A 22,431-nucleotide genomic window follows, 5' to 3' on the forward strand; every position below is an offset into this window, starting at 1 on the left:
TTTGAAAGGGGTTAGCACAGAGCAAGAAATTATTCATGACAGAAAAAGAGGATATAGCTAGAAGGAATGAGAAGAAAGGAAAATTTAAGCTGCATATCAGGGAAAACTTCGTGACAGTGAGATGTGTTAGGCTGTAGAATAGTCCCCCGAGGGAAACAGAGGAAGCTCTTTGGCTTGGAATGTTTAAAACTAGAATGGAGAAAGTATTAGGAACAAATACTAGTAGCTTAGGGAAAAACCCTGAATTGTCAAGCAGATGGGCTAATGACGTAATGGGCCTTTTCCATTTTTAACTTGTTTTTTTAGGATCATATGAATTCATCCTCACACATATTTCTAAGGGTTTTATTTAAGTCCACAAAACACATCCTTTATTTAAAATGCATTCCACCTCAGCTTATTTGCAATTAAATCTATCAAATATATGAATGCTGTGTGAAAACCAAAGTACCGAAATGCATGACAAGCCCTGAATTCTTCTTCTCTTGGTCCAGTGCATCTTATGCTATTACCCTATAATGATTTTTCTGGATCGTGCATATGCACATTTTATTTATTTATTTACTGTGACTCTTCTCCTGGTAGGATATGTGCACAGGCCTTGTGGTAATCAGCTATAAGATGCTCTCTACTTAGCATATCTGTGCACTTTAAAAAGCATAGGATCTGATAAGGAAAATGAAAGGTTCATCTCCAGTGAGCACTTTACACCAGTTGAAGAAGGAAGAAACCAATTTCTAAGGGTACATCTACACTTCCAGCCGGATTGGTGGGTAGCGATCAATCTACCAGGGATCGATTTATTGCACGTAGTGTAGATGCGATAAATCGATCCCCGATAGCTCTCTCGTCAACTGCTGAACTCCAGCTTGGTGAGAGGCAGAAGCAAAGTCGATGGGGGAGCCACGGCAATCGACCTCGCGCCGTGAGGACGCGAGATAAATCGAACTAAGATACGTCAACTTCAGCTATGCTATTCTCGCAGCTGAAGTTGTGTATCTTAGGTCAATCCCCAACCCCAGTGTAGACCAGGCCTAAGCGAGAGAAAGAATAAGGAAGTTGTAAAAATTGCATTACGTGCCAGGGTAGAACATTGTTTAAATCACACAATTTCCTGCACATTACCTCCTCTCCATAATACTAGAATGGTCTTGGAAGAGCCAAAACGCCTCTCCAGCTGTGTCTACCCTACGAGCTAGGGGTGCGATTCCCCCGGTTGTGTATGCATACCTGTGTTAGCTCTCATCAAGCTTACATGAATATAAACAGCAGGGTAGCTGCAGTAGCATAGGCAGTGGCAGCAGAGTCATGGCTTAGTGGCACTGAGTATTCACTAGGCCCAAGCCATGCTTCTGTTGCTGCTACCCATGCTGGTGGTGTAGACATAGCCTAAGAAATGAAGAGACCTCAGACACAAAGAGTATGGGATTTTTCTAGCACAAGGCCTCACACTGCAATTCCTACTCACACCAGTAGTTCTGACTCCTGCTACGAGTCCCACTGATTAGTCTCACTGGGACTGCTCACATGAGTAGGGGGTTCAGGACTGGGCCAGTATTCGTCACTAAACAGTATGACTGCTTTCCAACTATTTTTTTCTTTTTCAACAAAGTTAACACTAAGTGTTAGGTCCATGGCCACAGGCGTGAGCTGCCAGACTATGCAAAGGGATCTTGAACCAACCACTCCCTCTGTGCCAGTTGCTGGGAAGAGGCTTGGGTCTATGCAAATATGGGGATTCCCTCTACACAGAAGAAATCTTCCAGATGTCTATTCAGTCACATTTATGGGTCCTTTATGCTACAGTAGTGGCACACAATTGGGTCAAGTACACATCCTTTAATGGGGAAACAGCAAGTTCCTCTTTAAAAAGACATCTCACTCATTTTCTAATCCCAGGCAGAGTCAGCGTCATAGCTTTAAAAGATCCTGAAATCATGTCAATGGGTGAGGAGATGCAGTTAACACTGTAATTATGAAAGAAGCATGCTCCCATCAAGAGGGTTCCTCTTTCTCTCTCCCCCATCCCCATATTTTTGTTACCAGTATCTCATTTATGCAGAACTTTGACATTCAAAAACAGTTCACTGTACAGTGAATGCTGAACGGTGCTAATTAAGAGGGCTTTTTTTTTTTTTGCCTCTTAACTATAATTAAAATTTCCCATTTTAATTTACAACAGTGTATGTAGACTGTTATCACAGATGATATGCCAGAAGAGAATTATGGCACCTTCCCAGAAGGTGAAGAATAATGACTCCAGCAAATTTGTGATTTACACTGAAGGTAGGTAGTTACTTAGCCATCAATGAGGACCAGCTTAAAAAGCTCCTGAGGCAAAACACTAGTTATCAGTGTACTTATGTGAAAAATAAGCCACAGTCTATGCAGTGGGTGCACGTGATAAGTGGGACTCTCCGATATTTTTCTCTTCTTCATTCATAATTTACTCAAGCATGATCCCTCTACTGATCAATATTAAAAGCTCTCAGTAAAGGAAATCAGTGCACAGCTGAAAATGCAGAACACATCACTTTGCAAAGTATTATATAACCAACACCAACAATTTCATCAGGTTTAAGTTTCTAACTGAGTAAGTTACCCATAGATGGAAAGTCAATGTTACCTTTTCGGTGTGCACTTGTTTGTGTCTTAGCTAGCTAGTGTTATGATCCTCCTTTGCCGTGTAATCAAATCAAGTAATTGATGGTTCCATGAACAGCACCACATCCCACACATTTATATAAATGAAGAGTATCAAGGTCCTTTTGTACAATGCTTGCATAAAAAGAACAATCAGAGCAAAATTTTCTACTGATTATTACTACGCACTAGGAAAGGGAGGGAGTAAATGCTTTCAATCACCCTCATGAATTCTAAAATGCAGGGGTATTTTACTCTACAACGTGCAATCAAAATATGACCCTTTTCCTTCTATCAATTTTTGTTCAAGTGATCTTCCAATGTCAACTACTTTGCACTGTCTGCCTCTGACGGGCAAGTTCTGGACCACGCAGGTGGTAGTTTCGGTAGTTGCATGAGAATGCTTTCACATGTGTCCAGATTGTTAGTCACTCAAGAAGAGGCTATATGCTCAAACTCTTGTTTGTCAGTTATAAAATCCAACTGTTTAAGTCAATGCAAGGGCTTTGATAATTTGAGTCTTTGACCCATTCTGAACATGTATTAGGGAATGTAAAAAGGGCCTGGAATGAAGGGCTTTTGCGGGTATTAATTTATTTTTGTACATGTCTGTAATGCAGTTTGAAGTAGGGTGTTGTACCTTTCTAATTCCCGGAACGACAGTAAATACAGCAGCCCAAAAGAGAAAATTTTGCTCTAAATACACAATACCTTCTTTAGAGCTTACTGTTGCATTCCTATCAGAGACACAGTTAAAAGAGATCAATAACAAAAGTTTCTGCCAACAATTCCTGGTAAATGTAGCACTAATTCATGCCTCTTGTTGCTTATAGTCTTCCAAAATGAATAAATAAGCTTCCTTGTCAAAGCACTAATTAATACACAAGTGATTCTCGACATTATGGCACAAGTAATGTTCCAATTTTCTATAAAATCTCTAATAAAACAGCCTAAGGATGTACTGTAGCAGGAAAAAACATTGACGGTTACAATATGGTTCCTCCTACACAGCCTACTAAAAGCAGCAGCGATATATGAGATCATTAGTCATACTAACCTGTGGTGTCATTCCATGGCAGATATACATGATTGGAATATTTTCTGTGTCTGGCCCCTGATCAAGGCACAAATCACTTTTCAGGGAATTCTGCAGCTAGAATAGACACAGAGAAAAGGAAACAAAATATGTGTTAGAACAGACTATATTCAATCATTTCCATTTATTTGCAAGAAAATCATATTTACTCGAGAGAAGGAAACATTCATAATAAAGACACTTGTCTGTGTGACGTTAAGAGAAAACAGCTGAATCAAATTCTTCCCTGCCTTAAACATAGTAGAACCCTATTAACTTTAACACATGGCATGAACCAGGGCAGAATTTAGCCCTCTAAGGACCACATTTTCAAAAGGCATTCACAAGTGTCACCAGATTTTTCCAAATAGCTCACCATTTTAGCACCTACTTAAGGACAGATTTTCAAAAGCGGTCAGCACTCAACAACTCTCATTGCTTTTCTGAAAGTCTATGAATACTGAGCCTTTCTGGAAATGTCAGTCTCTGTGTTTTCCATTTAGAGTCCAATCCGACAGCCAGTCAACACATGGAATTCCCACTGAAGTCACAGATGTTTCTGCGTACACAGTGGTTTTACCAGGGGTTGGCAACCTTTCAGAAGTGGTGTCCCGAGGCTTCAGTTATTCACTCTAATTTAAAGCTTCGCATGCCAGTAATACATTTTAACGTTTTTAGAAGGTCTCTTTCTCTAAGTTTATAATATAATTAAACTATGTTGCATGTAAAGTAAATAAGGTTTTTAAAATGTTTAAGAAGCTTCATTCAAAATTAAATTAAAATGCAGAGCCCCCCGGACCAGTGGCCAGGACCTGGGCAGTGTGAGTACCACTGAAAATCAACTCGCGTGCCACCTTCGGCACACATGCCATAGGTTGCCTACCCCTGGGTTATAGGATCAGGTTGACAGAGTATATGTTAAGATGTCGGTGGACGATATGCCAAAAAGAGATATTGACAGCAGGGAATTGGTAACCTCTGAGACATAGAAAAAAAAGCAAAATGCTTTGTAATGTCATCAGAACCTGGGAAGGACAATGACAATTCATGTGACCTTTCCATGGTGCAGTGTCCTTTAGATTTCATGTTTAATTGTACAATTGTACATTTATATGCTGTATTCTCTTGTTGTTTGTAGATTACATCCTGAACTTCTTACTCAGTTTCTATTATATCAATGGGCTATAAATTCATCTAAATTACTTAACCACAATAAACCTAATCCTTTGCTGCTGTTGTTCTGTTGACACATTGGGTTGAATTGGGCATATTGCCCAATGCTAGTGTGATGCAGAATTGCACCGCAATAGGGACAGCTCAAGACATCATTATTATTAACATTTCAGCAATGAGCTCAACTGAGCTCAGAGCCCCATTGTGCTAGTCAATGCACATGCACATATACATGATGAGATAGTCTGTGTCCTGAAGAGTTTACAGAGATACAGTAAGTGTGGGAGAAAGGAAATATTAGCCACATGTTACAGATAGAAAACTGTAGCACAGAGAGATGAGTGACTTGCCCAGGGTCACACAGATCGTCTGTGGCTGAGCTGAAAATTACATTCAGATTTCCTGAGTGCCTTAACCATAAACCCATTCTTCCTTTCATTATTATTGACATTAATGACATACTGCTGCCATTTTATTCCACTGTCACTACTGTTACTTATACCTTCCTCTCTCAATTCAAGATCATCACTAATCTTGTGTCCTAGACACCACGGTGCAAATAAGTGATGGTCACATTAATACCACCCTATACTGAAAACCTACCGACCGCTATGCCTACCTTCATGCCTCCAGCTTCCATCCCGGGTACATCACATGATCCATTGTCTACAGCCAAGCACTGAGGTACAACTGCATCTGCTCTAATCCCTCAGAGACCAACACCTACAAAATCTCCACTAAGCATTCTCAAAACTACAATACCCGCACGAGGAAATACGGAAACAGATCAACAAAGCCAGATGTGTACCCAGAAGCCTCCTACTGCAAGACAAACCCAAGAAAGAAACCAACAGGACTCCACTGGCAGTCCCCAGCTAAAACCCCTTCAATGCATCATCAGGGATCTACAACCCATCCTGGACAATGATCCCACACTTTCACAGGCCTTGGGTGGCAGGCCAGTCCTCGCTCACAGACAACCTGCCAACCTGAAACATATTCTCACCAGCAACTGCACACTGCACCATAGTAATTCTAGCTCAGGAACCAATCCATGCAACAAACCTCGATGCCAACTCTGCCCACATATCTACACCAGCAACACCATCACAGGATCTAACCAGATCAGCCACACCATCACCGGTTCATTCACCTGCACGTCCACCAATGTAATATACGTCATCATATCCAGAAATGCCTCTCTGCTATGTACATCGGCCAAACTAGACCGTCTCTACGGAAAAGGATAAATGGACACAAATCAGATATTAGGAATGGCAATATATAAAAACCTGTAGGAGAACACTTCAACCTCCCTGGCTATACAATAGCAGATCTTTAGGTGGCCATACTGCAGCAAAAAAACTTCAGGACCAGACTTCAAAAAGAAACTGCTGAGCTTCAGTTCATCTGCAAATTTGACACCATCAGCTCAGGATTAAACAAAGACTGTGAATGGCTTGCCAACTACAAAACCAGTTTCTGCCTCCCTTGGTTTTCACACCTCAACTGCTAGAATAGGGCCTCATCCTCCCTGATTGAACTAACCTCATTATCTCCAGCTTGCTTCTTGCATGCATATATATACCTGCCCCTGGAAATTTCCACTACATGCATCCGACGAAGTGGGTATTCACTCACAAAAGCTCATGCTCCGAAACGTCTGTTAGTCTATAAGGTGCCACAGGATTCTTTGCTGCTTTTACAGATCCAGACTAACATGGCTACCCCTCTGATACTTGACTATTCTTGTTATGTTTCTTACACTGTTTAAATGAATAAACCTCTGCCATCTTCTCAACTTACTTCACTCTTTCCGTACCAGTTCAATGAGTCTACACACTACTGTCCCAAAGTGCACTGGTGGCCTTTTGAAATCTCTCAGAATCCACTGCTTCTGTGAGCTCTGGGATAGGTACTCAGAGGCTATTTCAAATGAGATGATTTAGAATACCACTAGTATGGATGCAGAGCAAAAGCACAAGACTTCATATGGTTAGCGTGTACACCTGACCAATTGCACTTAATCCAGTTCTATCATACACTGCTTAGTTTTCAAGTGCGCACACAGCCTAATTTACAATCTTAAGTGGAGCCTGGCAACCTCTGAGTCTCCAGCTGATCAAATAATGAAAAAAGGTATTGATTCTGATTTCCTTTTGTAATAATGCAGCATTTTTGTTAATTTTTTTCATTACTGACAACATTCCCCCTCCCCTACCCCGCTCCAAAAAAAAAAAAACCCAAAGAAAATCTGGTATCTTTGACAAATGCAGAGCAGTGATCCAAGCAGGTAAACACTTTAATATTTAAAATCTGAATTAGCAGCTGATTTGCATTTCCTTGGCACTTTTTCCTTCATTACAAGCTTAGCAAACAAGCGGAAAAGAAGAAATGAAGGAAGAACAGACGAGGGAACCAAATACCACTCCCTCTATGAAGATCAGGTGACAGTGTGTTTTTATTTCCTAATGCAATGTCTCTTGCAAGTCTCTGTAACTCTAGAGATGCTTTGCCATGTGGTTCATTATTTTCAGGCATTTTTCAGTTAGTGGAATAAGACTTCATACCACAGTTTCCAGCTAAATTATGAGGCCATTAATGTACTGACATGCTGCAGTCAATAGATTGTATCATGTCCCTTGTTGTGGCATACTCATAATATGTACCTATTGACCAGAGGTGTCCTGAGGACTTACATATTGGGCTCTTTGGTTCTGCATCACGTAACAGTGTGATGTATGAACACTCACTCTTGCTGTATACCAAGCTTATTTGGTATTGCCAGCATCCTTCTGTGGATGCTGAGACAGGCTCAGGAGATTCAAAATCTTAAGAGGCCTGTTCTGTGCTTTTCATCTGCGCCTGTCAAATCAATGTTGAATTAGTCCAAGAAGGATGTGTCAAGTAACTCAGTTATTCCACCTGTGTTTTTTCTTTTTCACTCATTTACTATTTATATCTGTGATCAAAAATACTCCAGGCTTCTATGCCCGGCAGGAGAAATATGCGTCCATTTACTAGGAAGCCTAATCTATCCTTAAAAGAATCTGGGCCAAATTCAGTTCTAGTGTAACTGAGCACAATTCCAGTGAAGTCAATCTCCTCACATCGAGGCCTCAATTTGGCCTTGCCATTAACAGTTTTCTACAATCCTTATTACTTTTAAAAGAACTTTGCCTTATTACTTTTTGGATGGGTTATTCTCTATTTGACTTGCATGAAAAGCCAGCACTATAATTTCAATTGACCATCCAAAGCAGTCAAATAATTATAAAATACCTTTCAAGTACAGAGCCATTCCACTTGCTAAAATGTGTGCTGAACTACAGGATCCTACTAGGGTTGTCAGCTTTCTAATTGCACAAAACTGAACACCCTAGCCCCACCGCTTCCCCGAGGCTCATCCCACTTATTACACCCCCCTCCTCAGTGGCTCGCTCTCTCCCACCCTCACTCACTTTCACTGGGCTAGGGGGGGTGAAGGAGGGGGTGAGGGCTCTAACTGGGGGAAGAAATGAGGAGTTCAAGATGCGGGAGGGGGCTCTGGGCAGGGCCGGCTCCAGGGTTTTTGCCGCCCCAAGCAGGAAAAAAAAAAAGCCACGATCACAATCTGCAGCTCTACACTGCCGCTTCAGTCTTCAGTGGCAATTCGGCGGCAGGTCCTTCGCTCTGAGAGGGACTGAGGGACCTGCCGCCAAATTGCCGCCGAATAGCCAGACGTGCCGCCCCTTCCCTGTGGCAGCCCCAAGCAGCTGTTTGCTGAGCTGGTGCCGGCCCTGGCTCCAGGCAGGGAGTTGGGGTGCAGGAGGGGGTGAGGGCTCTGGCTGGAGGTGCGGCCAGGAATGGGGTCAAGGGATTCAGAGTGTGGGAGGAGGCTACAGGTTGAGGCAGGGGGTTGGGATGTGGGAGGTGTGACAAAGTTCCTCCTCTACCTTGGTGGGTCCTGCGCTTATTGGCAGATTTGCTCACCTCACAGATTCACCCTGTGGGTTGGGAAACAGCCCAGACACCTTCCCTTCTGGTAGAAGCCACAGTCTAGAGTACTTCCTGGTACAGTTGCGTGACAGCTATAACTCCCTGGGCTACTTCCCCATGTCCTCCTTGCAACACTTTCTTTGTCCTCACCACCGGACCTTCCTCCTGATGTCTGGTAACGCTTGTACTTCTCAGTCCTCCAGCAGTATGCTTAGTCGCTCTCCGCTTCTCATGCCTCTTGCTCCCAGTTCCTTGCACATATTTCCTCTCCTCTGGCTCCCTGGCTCTCTCTGGCCTGACTGGAGTGAGCTCTTCTATAGCATCAGAGGAGCCTTAATTAGAGTCAGGTGCTTAACTGCCTCACCTGACTCTTAGCAGGTTAATTGGAGTCAGGTGTTCTCATTAGCCTGGAGCAGCCCCTGCTCTGATCACTCAGGGAACAGAAAACTGCTTATCCAGTGGCCAGTATATCTCCCTTCTACTACTCTGCTGTTCCCAGTTGGCCTGGATCTATCACAGAGGGCTCCAGGACTGGGAATGTGGGCTCTGGGGTGAGGCTGGGGATGAGGGGTTTAGAGTGCAGGAGGGGGCTCCAGGCTGGGCTGAGGGATTCAGAGTGTGGGCGGGGGCGGCAGATCTAGGTAGGGGGTTGGGGTGTGGGAGTGGGGTGTGAGCTCTAAGGTGAGGCCAGGGATGAGGGGTTTGGGGCAGGGGCTTACCTCAGGTAGGTCCCGGTCAGCGGCGCAGGTCCAGCTCCTGCAGCGGGGTAGAGGGGCAGGAGGCTCTGCACACTGTGCTCACCTGCAGGCACCACCCCACCAGCTCCCAGCCAATGGAAGTGCGCAGCCTGTGCTCAGGGCGGGGGCAGCATGTGGAGCTCTGTGCCCCGCACCCCTCCTCCACCTAGGAGCTGGACCTGCTGGCTGCTTCCAGGGTGCAGCACGGTGCCAGGACAGGTAGGGACTAGCCTGCCTTAGCCCTGATGCAACACCAACCGGACTTTTAACATCCCGGTCAGCAGTGCTGACCGGAGCTGCCAGCGTCCCTTTTTGACCAGGCGTTCCTGTCGAAAAACAGACACCTTGCAACCCTGGATCCTACTAGATCTCCACAGACCCACACTGGCAAACTGCAGAACTCAGAACCCAGTTTTCAAACCGGGGTATCTTCCTCCATATCTTGCATTGATGATCTGCACTTATTGGTGAAATATCCTACTTAGGCTTCTGAAGTGAGACCTGAGTGCAAAGAGATTACTTTCATTCACAGAAGGCAGTGCAGGCTAATGGATGAGGCACAGGATAGGGGTTCTGTTTCTGGTTACGTCACTAACCTGCTTTGTGCCCATGGGCAAATCACTTTACCTCTCTGTGCTCATTTTCCCTACTATTTGTTGTCTGTTTTCTCCATTTAGGTTGGAGGCAGGTACTGTTTGGAGCAGGTACTGTTTCTTACAATGTTTTAGTACGCTGGCCTAGCATAATCAAACTCGGATTTCAACTGTGGCCTGAACGGGCTACTGTAACATAAATAGTATGCAATGATAAGAAGAATCTTTAGGTTCATACATGTCTGTATGAATCTCTAGATATATGATTTTGATATTATATTAAGGTGCTTGTATGTGAAAAACTAAGTGCACTGAATGGATTCACACAAACTACATGTATTCACCATAGTTTCCAGCCAATAGCTCTGTAACATCTAATAAATTATACCTCAGAAATCTTTCACTTTAACAAAATCTGTGAAAAGAGCAGGCAAAGAAGATAATACACAGGAATGTATTTGCATGAAGTATTGTAGCACAACAGTCTTTGTCAACTAACCAGTCAATCCATCAATTTAACTAGAGACTCCTAGTTTGATCTGGCTCTTATCTGAAACCATGCATTGTCTGCATGAATTACTTCCACTATTATTCTGTTTTTTAAATGATCAAGGTAAACAGGATCCTTACCACCCCATAGGCGATAGTGTCTGAGTACATTCTCATTTCTGGATATACACTGACAAGGTACCACCTAAAGGTCTTGCACTGTAGTTTTTTCCTCAGGGCCTTCCTCTCAGAAATATCACCAATGTCAATTCCAGAATCCTGCGCACATAAAAGGGTCAGAAAAACAGAAAACGTATCAGTGACATCAAAGCAATTCTTCCTAAGATAAAACTGTCTCTCTACCATGCCCACTCTAGTGAGGAACAGTAACACAAGAGTTGATTTCTCCACTGGATCAGCAACACTGGTGTAAAGTGATTCTGATGTCAATGGACGTTTCATAAATCCACTGTTTAAAGAGGGTGTTTACCATAGTATTATAAACACAGTTCATATTCTGAAGCCTCATTCAAACCCCACTATGGTCCATGGAAAGAGTCCCATTGACTTATATGAGTTTTGGATTTGGAGTGTAGTGAATTCCACCATAATTCTCTAGTCCTTTTAGGTTTTCAGATCCAGAAATAATTGGCATAAGGTAGCAAGTTGCCTAGGAAACAACCTGATTGCTGATGTTCAACTGTGGCCTATTTACTAATGTATTCCTTTTTCTGCCTATTTCTGAAATCTGGCTTTGTTGTTCCATAGTGAAAATTAGAATTCCTGCTCGCCTTTTTGAAACCTCAGCTAACCTATTTTATACTGCCATTAAAATTTCAGTTGATGTTTTTGTTAAAAGTATTTGCAGAATTTCTCCCTCTCCTCCTTTTATTATCTTTTACTTTTACGGCTAACCCTCGGCTGGTGTGACACAATTTTGTGGAGTCCATGAAACATGAGTTCCATAAAAATCCTGTAAGTGGAGCTCAATAATTTATCCCTTTAAAATCATGCAACAGAGATTTTTAGAGATGGATCTAAATGCAAATCCATCGCCACTTTCTGACAGGAAGTAAAATGAGACATTTTACTGTAAATTATATTCTTGCATGCAGCTCAATATAACAGCTCAATATAACAGAACAAAACTTATTATAAATAAACTTTAGAGAGAAATCTTACAATCTATTTGGTTAAACAGCAGGCCTTGCCTGAGTCGTAAATGCCCAAAGTGTCTTCATTGGCTGCTGACATCAGGATTTTAAAATTATGTTAGGAAATGCTGAATTCTCTTTCATTAGTATATCAGAAGGATAGCTTTATAGGAGCCTGATTTTATGGTCTGAAGCATAGGCTATGTAATTAACACTATCTAGAGTAAGAATATTTTACAATGCGGGCACTTCCTGACTGGCACTAAAGTAAATTTGGCTTCCACACTAGCAAAGTCTATTAAAAATACCTTGCACCAAATTCAGGTCTGATGCAAATAGGTGCAACTCAAACTATGGCAAAAATCATGGGTCTATCCTTATACAAAACTGCCTCTTAATTAACAAATTGATCTCTTTCTCCTGGTCAGGAATGTGACCGTCTAGATCAGTGGTTCTCACCTGCTGGGATCCCGGCCCATGGGCCGCCCTTTAGAACACAGCTCAGTTGGGCTGCAGCTGTGTGCTAATTGGGCTGCATGCGGCCCATGGGTTGAGAACTGCTGGGCTAGAGAATCAGGTGTCCCTGAGGCTTCAGCTCAAGCACTCAATCTCTTACAAGTCAGTCTGAATCTTACCAGCAAGAACCTCCTATACACAATAGGTCACTACTACAAGAGGGTATTTAGAGCTTGCATTTGAATGCTTGTCTGAATTTCCAAAACTATGGATGCTTCTCTCAGCCAATCCATTTCTTCCTTGTCAGATGATATTTCTCTCTCTTTAGGTCACTGGTTCCCTCTTGACATCTGCCTTTGTGCCTACCCACTATCCCTGTGGTCTCGGATGACTTCTTTATCTACCCTGAGCTCTGTGAATTTACAATGTATAGTGATGCTCAGCTGCCCTTCTACTGGGTTCCAGTACATCCCCATTCCTTTCTCACGCAACATAGTATGCTGCAGTGCTTATTGCTCCTTAGACTGATGAGCCCTCTAAGGAGCCAGGTCCTCGTAAAGATGCAACCAGATTCTGCAACTGGAAAGGGAACCAGCTTGCACACAGTACACTGGTTTGGGTATAGCAAAGGCCAGCTTGTATGTAGTGGAAGCTGAGAATTGAATGTCACCGGAGGAATGGGAAAAAGCTGCAGGCAAGACAGAGATAGAGCAGACTGATAGTTAATAAAACCACCTAGGTCTGCTGCAGGACTTCTCATTAGTAGATCTCAAAGCAGTTTTCACAGGAGGTCACTATCCTTAGCCCCATTTTACATATGGAGATAACAAGGCTAAGAGAGAAAGAAGATGGTGATAAAGGAGCAATGTGTTAAACTGGCCAGATAAACACATTGTGAAATATGTTGGACTGAGAACACTAGAGTTTAAGGTCCTGCCACTTAACTAGTGGCGGTGCATGTTTCCTCATGTTTTCCCCCACAAAACGTGTTAACTTTAACACGGAGCAATCATGTGTGACAGATATGACAATATCCTGGACAAACCTTACCGAATGAAGTTAAACCTAATTGAATTATGTTTCAGTATCTTAGGAGTTCATTGTATTACAAATGGAAATGTTTATATACTATTGAGGGAACTGCTTTATATACTAGTATACTTTATATACTAGTTTATATACTATTCCCTGGGAGAGGGCAACCACAGACCTTCAGGAACTAAGAGCAGTTGGGAGTCGCTAGGTAAATTCATGGAGGTTGTAAAACTTCCAGAGAGATACCACCTCTTGGAGAGAGGCTCCCATATACTGGTTCAAACTGGATTCTCCAGGGACCAACAACATGCAGTGACCTTCCTCTGCAGCAGGCGGATGTAGGTCACTTGGCAGGACTATCTGGGTATATCTCACTTAATCGTTCCCCTGTCAACGTGGGGGGTCTCAGGCACTAGTGTTCCTTGGTTCCTCCTACTCTGGCACATAACAGTCTAGTCTCCTCTGGACTGTAAAACTACAGTCTCATTACAGGTGCTGGGCGGTGTCAGTGGCCTCTGCTATACAGGAGGTCAGCTTAGGTGATCTAGTGGCTCCTTCTGGCCTTAAATTCTAACACTCTGTGAGACAAAGGGCAGATTTTTAGTCAAACGGCCTGAGTTAAAACTGACTCAAGGCCTTCTTTCTGATCCCCCCCAATGGGCAGGACCCCTGGTCCTTAGGGAGGGGCTGGAAGGTCTTTGGCCCACTGAGGCCCCATAAGACTGGGGAGCCAGCTCTGAGCTGATGGTGAGATGGACTTGTGAAGACAAGAAAAAACCCCTGTGTGGGGTCTGAAGGACTAATCACCAATCACCAGAATATCAATTTATTTACATATAGTTGTTACCATATCAAGTCATAATTTACCATTGGTTACCACAGCCTGATTCTCAGATCTTCTCTATTTCCCCTCTTTACAGGAAAGCCATGACAACACCCCAAATAACTATTGGTAAAGGTTGAGATTTACTGGCTACTACTATAGAACACGTAGGTTGAAATGACTTTCACCCACTACCAACTAGTCATTATGTTAAAAAGTAGCCCAGAGGTGACAATCATTCTGTTAGTGATTCTATGAAGCCACAGATCCCTAATCTCATAAGCCCCTGCTACCTACCCCATTTTTAACATACACCTCTACCTCGATATAACACTGCCCTCCGGAGCCAAAAAATCTTACTGCATTATAGGTGAAACCACATTATATCGAACTTGCTTTGATTCGCCGGAGCACGTAGCCCCGCCCCCCTGGAGCGCTGCTTTCCCGGCGTTATATCTGAATTCATGTTATATTGGGTCATGTTATATCGGGGTAGAGGTGTATTTCTGTTTCATTTTCTAGCTCAGAGGATGGCTTCTTCAGAGAGATCCCTTCACTTGACACTTCTGAACTTTTGTTTCCATTTTAAAATGCTTATTGAGTCTGTTCAGCTAGGTATTTTATGCTACACTCCTCATCATGCTATCTGAGTGCCTGAGTAAAGCTTTTCAGTGCTTCAAATACAAAGATCCCAAGATAGTAGCCACTTCTTCCTGCCAAATGGGACAAGCTCCCTCCTTTTGAACTTTGTTGCTCTGAAATTTTTGGACATATTTGATTGAGGAGCTCTCTGAAGCTCTGGGAATTATTCCATGAAAAAGTAGGTTCTACTGGGTATTTGCTACTTTGCAACAGCATACTGCATGAAAAGCCCTGGCTGATACAGGTGAACAAAGAAGTCCACTATAATGGTTCCAATCCCTCTATTTTGCACGCATGTTTCATTTCTGTCCAAACACATAATTACTGTTGCTCTTGTACAAACGTTTAATCAACAATATCTGACCAGCCAATTTGCCTTTTCTTCCACACCCCCACTTTGTGCATCTACATTATCTTATTTTGTCCCTTTCTGAAACTAGCTATGACTTAAAGAGTGTCCATAGTTTATATTCCACCCTTAATGGAATCTGAGGATGAAGAAAGGTGCAATGGAGCTAATGTCACTCAGTCAGATATAGGACTTTGACATAATCAATCCCATACTTTCCTTGCTGTTCATCCCTTTAGCTCTGTGTCCTATGACACTCCTGGTGATCTGTAGCATGGATGTTCCACATATTGTGTCAAGGTTATTTTTCGAGTTGCTTCTTAAAGCAACTCAAAAAAATAGATGTTCTTTCTTTCTCTTCTCTGATACTTTTTCTGTAGAAACAGCAGATTGCATAACTCCTGCCCTTTCGATAGAAAAAACCTCCCACACTAATGATGTTGGTTTCCTTTTCAGACTGATTTGGTATGTGCCGACGGGTGCAAGCCTGTACCGTATCTTCCTCTTCCCCTCACCAACAATACTGGTAAAAGATCAGATGGTGATTTCATTGGGTTCTTTACTCCCACTGGGGCTTTTCCTCACTTAAGTCTGTAAGCTAGATTTTCTTGGGCAATGAGCAAAATTTAGTGTAGCAGATTGGAAGTGCCAGGGAAATGGAGCCAGCTTCCTGATTCTTGAGGCCAGCTCTGACCCTAGTGAAACATCAAGCTGCTGCCAGGTGACTTGGGATCCCTAATGGACTCTAAGCCAATGCTAGATTGCCACAAAGGAGCAAAACTCCGCCATGATCCCTGCATGCTCCCAATAGGTCTCCTATGCCAGGATTGTGACGTTGGAGGAGCAGGGCCCAGCCTGGCACATCTATATAAGAAGATAGTTCCTCACTGTTAGAGGGATTTTCTGTTAGCTCATTGAGGGCCCATATCTCCTCTGACACTTTTGCAGCTAATACCAAATCACTGCCAGGCTCAGGTTTCATGGATTTTTAACCATATGAAAACTAGAACATCTCCTACCTTGAAGATACCATTTTTATACGACTGTGACACCTAGAAGCTCCAACTGAGACATGCTAGGTACATTATAAGATAGAGTCCCTGCCCCCAAGGGTAGGAGAAAGAAAGGCATTTTATCCCCTTTTATATAATGGGAACTGAGGTACAGACAAATTAAATGGCCGGCCAAGATTTTACTGAAAATTTGTGGCCAAACTGGGATTTGAACTCTAATCAGCTGAGCCCTGGTCCTGAGTCTTAACCACCAGACAACCCTTCCCCTCATGTTCCTCCTGGTCATTTCCACTCTGTGCAGAGGAGAAACCCTTATAAATAAAAATGCCTGTCACCTCAAGGGGTCTGTTGTGCTACCTATAGCAGGCTTCACGTCCTCAATCATTTCCACAGTAGCACGTTACACATATGAACCACCGACACCATAGTCATCTAACATTCTGCTGGGTCTGATCTTCTCTGCCCTTTTGTTTGCCACTGTGGAATTAGTCAGCACATGCATTACTAGGGAGTCTTAAGAGAAAGAATTTGGGAACTTAAGGGATACAGTGAAGATGTGGCTGCTGCTTCCATGCCAGTTACTGCCTCCCCCCTCCTCCCACCATCATCCCACTTCCAGAGGAAATTTTGCTTTGGGGTAAAGCATTTTCATTTTATACTAGTTTTAGCTAATGTGATTTATTTTCTTCTGATAATGGCAATATATCTTCTCACTCCTTCCCTCCCCAAATCTTCTGCTCATAAGTGCAAGCACATTGTCAATAGCAATCAAACCAAACCAAACCCCCTTGACCCAGCCAGATATTTAGGACCTCTAACCTTCTAAGCAGCTCCACAAGACAGATTCCTATTACTGAACTGGGGAAAAAAAACGGTCTTTTCCTAGCTAAAATTACCTTTTTTTCCCCCAGGTGTAGTGAAACTAACTTAGGCAAAGTACATCATTTTACTTATAGCACGAAAAATAGTAACAGGACAAATTACACCAGTTTCACTGCAGCTGCAAAATTGTTTAGAAAGATTTGTGAGAGATCTTTTATTAGAAAAAAAATTAAATTAAATAAATTGTTTGAGTTCATTTATTTGTTTTGTGCTATATTCTTTAGCAAGAGACAGCTGGAGGGAGCTGCAGCTGCAAAGCAAATAGATTCATTTAAAGGAATAAAAGCTAAAATGACAGGCCAAATTCTGCTCTCAGTTATGCTAGGGTAAATGCAGAATAACTCCAACAAATTCTAGGAAGTTATAACCATATTTACATGAGTAGAACAGAGAACAGAATTTCATCCTAACATGAGGTCAGATTACTCATCTGAGCAAAGACCACTCACGTGAATAAGGATCTGGCCCATGATGTATTTCTACAAATCAGTATTGGAGCGTGTCTATAGTCTGTATTTTCAAGGGGATGAACTAATTGACCTAATAATAAATAATATAATACACCTTTACCCCAATATAACATGACCCGATATAACGTGAACTTGGATATAACGTGGTAAAGCAGCGCTCCGGGGGAGAGGGGGCTGCGCACTCTGGCAGATCAAAGCAAGTTCGATATAACGCAGTTTCACCTATAATGCGGTAAGATTTTTTTGGCTCTCAAGGACAGCATTATATCGAGGTAGAGGTTTATATTCAATTTCTAATATTTTTAAACCTTTTTCTTTATTTAGTAAATAAAACAGCACAGCATGTAGCGAGGACTTTGACACACATGCATTAAGGGCTATGTAGCATAGCTATAAAATCAAATTCTACTTTTAATAATTTTGGCTTCCAGTGCTGCGGCTGCTTTTTGCCCCCCCCCCCGCCCTTTTTTTCTTTTTTTTAACAGTAAGTTACACTCACAGTAACATAAGTAGGAATATGATCTGCATATAGAGACCTAGAACCATGAAATGACACTTATTCCGTAAGGCGATTTCTAGCCCTACTAAGTGAGTAGGAAAAAGGAAAACACACCGTTCCAGCAGCACTGGTAGACATTTAATACTCTCATATTGTACAACAGGACTTCACTCTAACATGGGTAAAAAGTATACCAGTCAATGAGATAGACACATGAATCTGAAGCTGAAGAGCAGCTCCATGTAAGCCTGAAAGCTTGTCTGTCTCTCCAACAGAAGTTGGATCAAAAAAAGATATTACCTCACCCACCTTGTCTCTCTAATAACCTGGGACCAACATGGCTACAACAACACTGCACATAAGCTTCATCTCTTGCATTCCTGCAGGTACTAACTTCAAAGAGTCTTGCAGGGTCAACAATGAACAAGAAAAAAGCAACGCAGCAAGAAAGTCATTTTTAAATAACCTGCAGACAATGGAATTGCTCACAGAGGGAGGTGTTACTCCACATGAATAAGGGTGGCTAAATGTAGTCCTAAACTAGAGTCCACATTTTGGGCCCAGAGCTAAGGCAATCCGAGCATGCCAGTGATCTTTGCAACCTACCTCTTGGGGTATATTCCATGCCATGTAAACATGGCTTTTAAATTCATCCATCCAGACTTCGGCCACTCTTAGCGCATTCCTTCGGACATGAGCAGTGAGGTCTTCTGTGTACGGCTTATGGGCTCTTTCAATATGGGCAATCCTGGAGCAAGGCAGCACCTCAACACTACCTCCACATTGCCATACCTAGAAAAAATATACAGTACGAGTTGAAGTCAGTAAACTGAGTCCACTATACAGTAATGCAGTGTCTTATCACTTTCAACAGGTACACTGGAACTCTTTTGGTTTTAGACAGAATACTGATGCTAAGGAGAAACACAACCAATATATATTGGGCTGTCAAAAATTATCTTAGAACAAAGCTGATACTCCTTTGACAATGTTTACAGTAGCATCTAAACAGTTAATTCCAGAGACATCCTTCCTTAGCCAATGTACCCAGCCTCATAGTAGTAGTAAAAACAAAAACAAAAACCTACTTATTTAGTATTTGTCAGTAGCTCACACAGCACTTCACAATCTTTAATGTATTTATACTCACAACACCCATGTAAGGAAGGGCGGTGCTATTATTCCCATTTTTATAAATGGGAACTGATGCACAGAAGGGATAAGTGACTTGCCCAAAGTCACAGAGGAAGTCCATGGTGGAGCAGGAAATTATACCCAGGTCTCCGATGCCCTAGGCCACTGCACTGACCACTGATCCCAGCAGTATCTGGGTGCATTGTATAAGGTATATATAGAGCTGCAAACTTTTCCCTCAGAGAGGTCACATGTAGCCCTTCATATGCACACCTCACTGCTCAGAACTAGATAACCTTAGAGGTGGAAAAACCAAGCCACTGAATTGCTTGTCAGAAGATCCCAGAAAATCCAGATTCCAAGAGGCATGGAAAATAGATGCATCTTACATCGTCCTTTAAAACACAGCCTAGATAGCAGTGAGATGCATTTCTTTTGAGAGTGAATTCAAAAACCAGGGTTCACTACTGAGAATGACCTATCCACAAGTTTCACACCTTGCAAATGCTAGCCAATCCATTTATCGCATTAGCTTGATGTTTCTATTAAAGTGTGTGTTGGCATTGAGTATCACAACAGTGATGGGCTAATGCGTAGAAAGTGGTATTGTTAGTTGTGAGTGTTGTCTTGGCTTATGATTTCCTTGCTTTTAAGTGTTTAGTGTGCCTGAGGAAATCCACTTGATCCTTAGCTCTTTGTTTGTTTTGCAGGGGGACGAAATATCTATACCTTATATTATGTGAGCTTTATATTATAAAATAATAGAATCAAGGCATCAAATTCAATACAAGAGACACAATGGCGTAGTGAATGATCTTCAGGCAGAAACCCAAATGTGCTGAAACTAGCCTCATTTTGAGTCTCCTGAACTGAACCCAAAAGTTTGTGAGATCAATTTGGCAGAAACAGAGTTTCATTGGGATGTGCCAGTGCTTGCGTTATGACATGAACACCATCAAGTTGTAACACCACTACTGGAAATCCCTGGCCTTTGGTACCCCCTCCCTATAGGGCAAGAAGAGAGGAAGGATGGCTCCTTCCCGAAGAAGCTAGCCCAGAGGAGTTCACACTCTGGTCTCCCTTGAGTCCTGTCCCTAGTGAGTAGGGAAGGTGGGTTGGCAGAACATCAGGTTCTGGAACTGAAAACTGAATCTCTCCAAGTCTGTCCAACCTATATGCATATATTCTACCAGGAAGACACTTAGTTCAGCCATTCATTTTATACATTTAGACAACTGGACTGAATATAGCATTTAGGCACTTGGCAGCTTCTGAGACTGAAGGAATGTGGCATGGATTCAGAATGTTTACAAAGCCTTTTCTGGACTGGCGCCTAATTATGTTCAGCATATGCTGGGAGGAGAGATACAACTTCGATGTTTGAGCTCACTGGATGATGAGCCACCCAATAGTATAATCAAATGAGAAAGTAGCTTAAAAGACTTTTGCACATCTTTGCCTCAAGAACTTGGAATTCTGTAAGAGGCAACAAATATAACCAATCCCAGTGAAAAACTGTGATGATCACCATTAATATTTAACAGGAACCAGATAATTGTTCTGGTATGAGAATAAATAACCTGAAAATAACATTTTTGTCCTCTTACGTATTTCTAAACGTAATATAAAGTAGGCAATCCAGCTTTAAAAGCTAACAAGAAATATTAGTTTCTGAAAGGTACAATTCTAAATAGCTCAACTGCCTTTTCTAAGAAAGATTCTTGACATCTGATTTGTGTCCATTTATTTTTTTGTGTAGAGACTGTCCGGTTTGGCCAATGGTCCTCGCTTGCAGACAGCCACCCAACCTGAAGCAAATACTCACCAGGAACTGCAAATCACACAACAAAAACACTAATCCAGCCCATTGCCAACATTGTCCACATATCTATTAAAGGGACACCATGATAGGACCTAATCACATGAGCCATGCTATCAGAGGCCCGTTCACCTGCACATCTACCAATGTGATATATGCCATCATGTGTCAGCAATGTCCCTCTGCCATGTACATTGACCAAACCAGACAGTCTCTATGCAAAAGAATAAATGGACACAAATCAGACGTCAAGAATTAACATTAAAAAACCAATCGGAGAACACTTCAACCTTCCTGGTCACTCAATTACAGACCTAAAAGTCACAATTCTTCAACAACAAAACTTCAAAAACAGACTCCAACGAGAAACTGCAGAACTGGAATTAATTTGCAAACTGGACACCATTAAATTAGGCTTGAATAAAGACTGGGAGTGGATGGATCAGTACATAAAGTAAAAACAATTTCCCCTTGCTAATTTTTCCCTTACTGTTACTCACACCTTGTTGCCAACTGTTTGAAATGGGCCATCCTGATTATCACTACGAATATTTTTTTCTCCTTATAATAGCCCAACTTAATTGATCAGTCTCGTTGGAGTTGGTATGGCAACACTCATTTTTTCATGTTCTCTGTGTATATATGTATCTTCCTACTGTATTTTCCACTGCATGCATCCAATGAAGTGGTTTTAGCCCAAAAGCTTATGCCCAAATAAATTTGTTAGTCTCTAAAGTGCCACAAGTACTCCTCGTTCTTTTTTCCAAATTTTGGGGAAGCTCAAAGTTAGATCTAAACTCCAGCTCTGGAACAGGCTGAAAAAACCCTTCATTTCTATAGTAGGCTGAACTTCAGGGGAGTTTGAACCTGGATCTGAAATTTTAGGCTCTGTCTCCTCTAATTTTAACTCTCTCTCTCTCTGTCTCTCTCTCTCACACACACACACTGTTTTCCAAACACACACTGATGTAACAAATATTATAATATGGTTTATAAACAACAATTACCCAGTATCCCAGTAAACACCAATTAATCAAACCTATTAGTCCTCCCTTTCTTTCTTACACACTGTCAGTCTTTGTTCTATTTGTGAAGACTAATTAATTACACTGTTGCAAGAAGCATGAATTCACTTAAAATCTTAAAGTTAAGTAGGAGCTGTCAATACAGATGCTGACAAAATGGTATAGTTGTGCAAGGCAGATTCGAAACCAAACCTAATTGTTTATAACGAAAAATATCTCCTGGAATCCATGAAAATGTGATTAGCATATAACAAAAATCCATTCAGATGTGGCTGATAATGTGCCTTTATAGCATCTATGTATCAAGATGAAACTATGCCACTCAGTTACTAATTATTGTACTAAAGAAGTGAGAAACAAACATGATTTGAATATCTAGGGCCCATACATCAAGTTATACAGTCTCTATAGGACTATTAGCATAGTCCTGTTTTGGGAGCAG

The 22,431-nt window shown here is 42.0% G+C and overlaps 1 protein-coding gene across 2 annotated transcripts in view; it reads right to left on the minus strand.

Annotated features, from left to right (window-relative positions):
• Window positions 1-22,431, minus strand: part of GALNT18 (polypeptide N-acetylgalactosaminyltransferase 18) — a 512,560-nt gene that overhangs the window by 171,060 nt on the left and 319,069 nt on the right. For both annotated transcript variants that reach the window (XM_050955082.1, XM_050955081.1), the window contains 3 exons: window positions 18,618-18,803; window positions 10,830-10,967; window positions 3,701-3,796 (listed from right to left, as the gene is read on the minus strand). In XM_050955082.1, coding sequence (XP_050811039.1) covers window positions 3,701-3,796; window positions 10,830-10,967; window positions 18,618-18,803 — 420 coding nt within the window. The remainder of the gene's footprint in view (window positions 1-3,700; window positions 3,797-10,829; window positions 10,968-18,617; window positions 18,804-22,431) is intronic.

This window comes from Gopherus flavomarginatus, chromosome 5 (genome assembly GCF_025201925.1).
Source record: "Gopherus flavomarginatus isolate rGopFla2 chromosome 5, rGopFla2.mat.asm, whole genome shotgun sequence".
In the NCBI taxonomy this organism is placed as follows: Eukaryota; Metazoa; Chordata; order Testudines; family Testudinidae; genus Gopherus; species Gopherus flavomarginatus.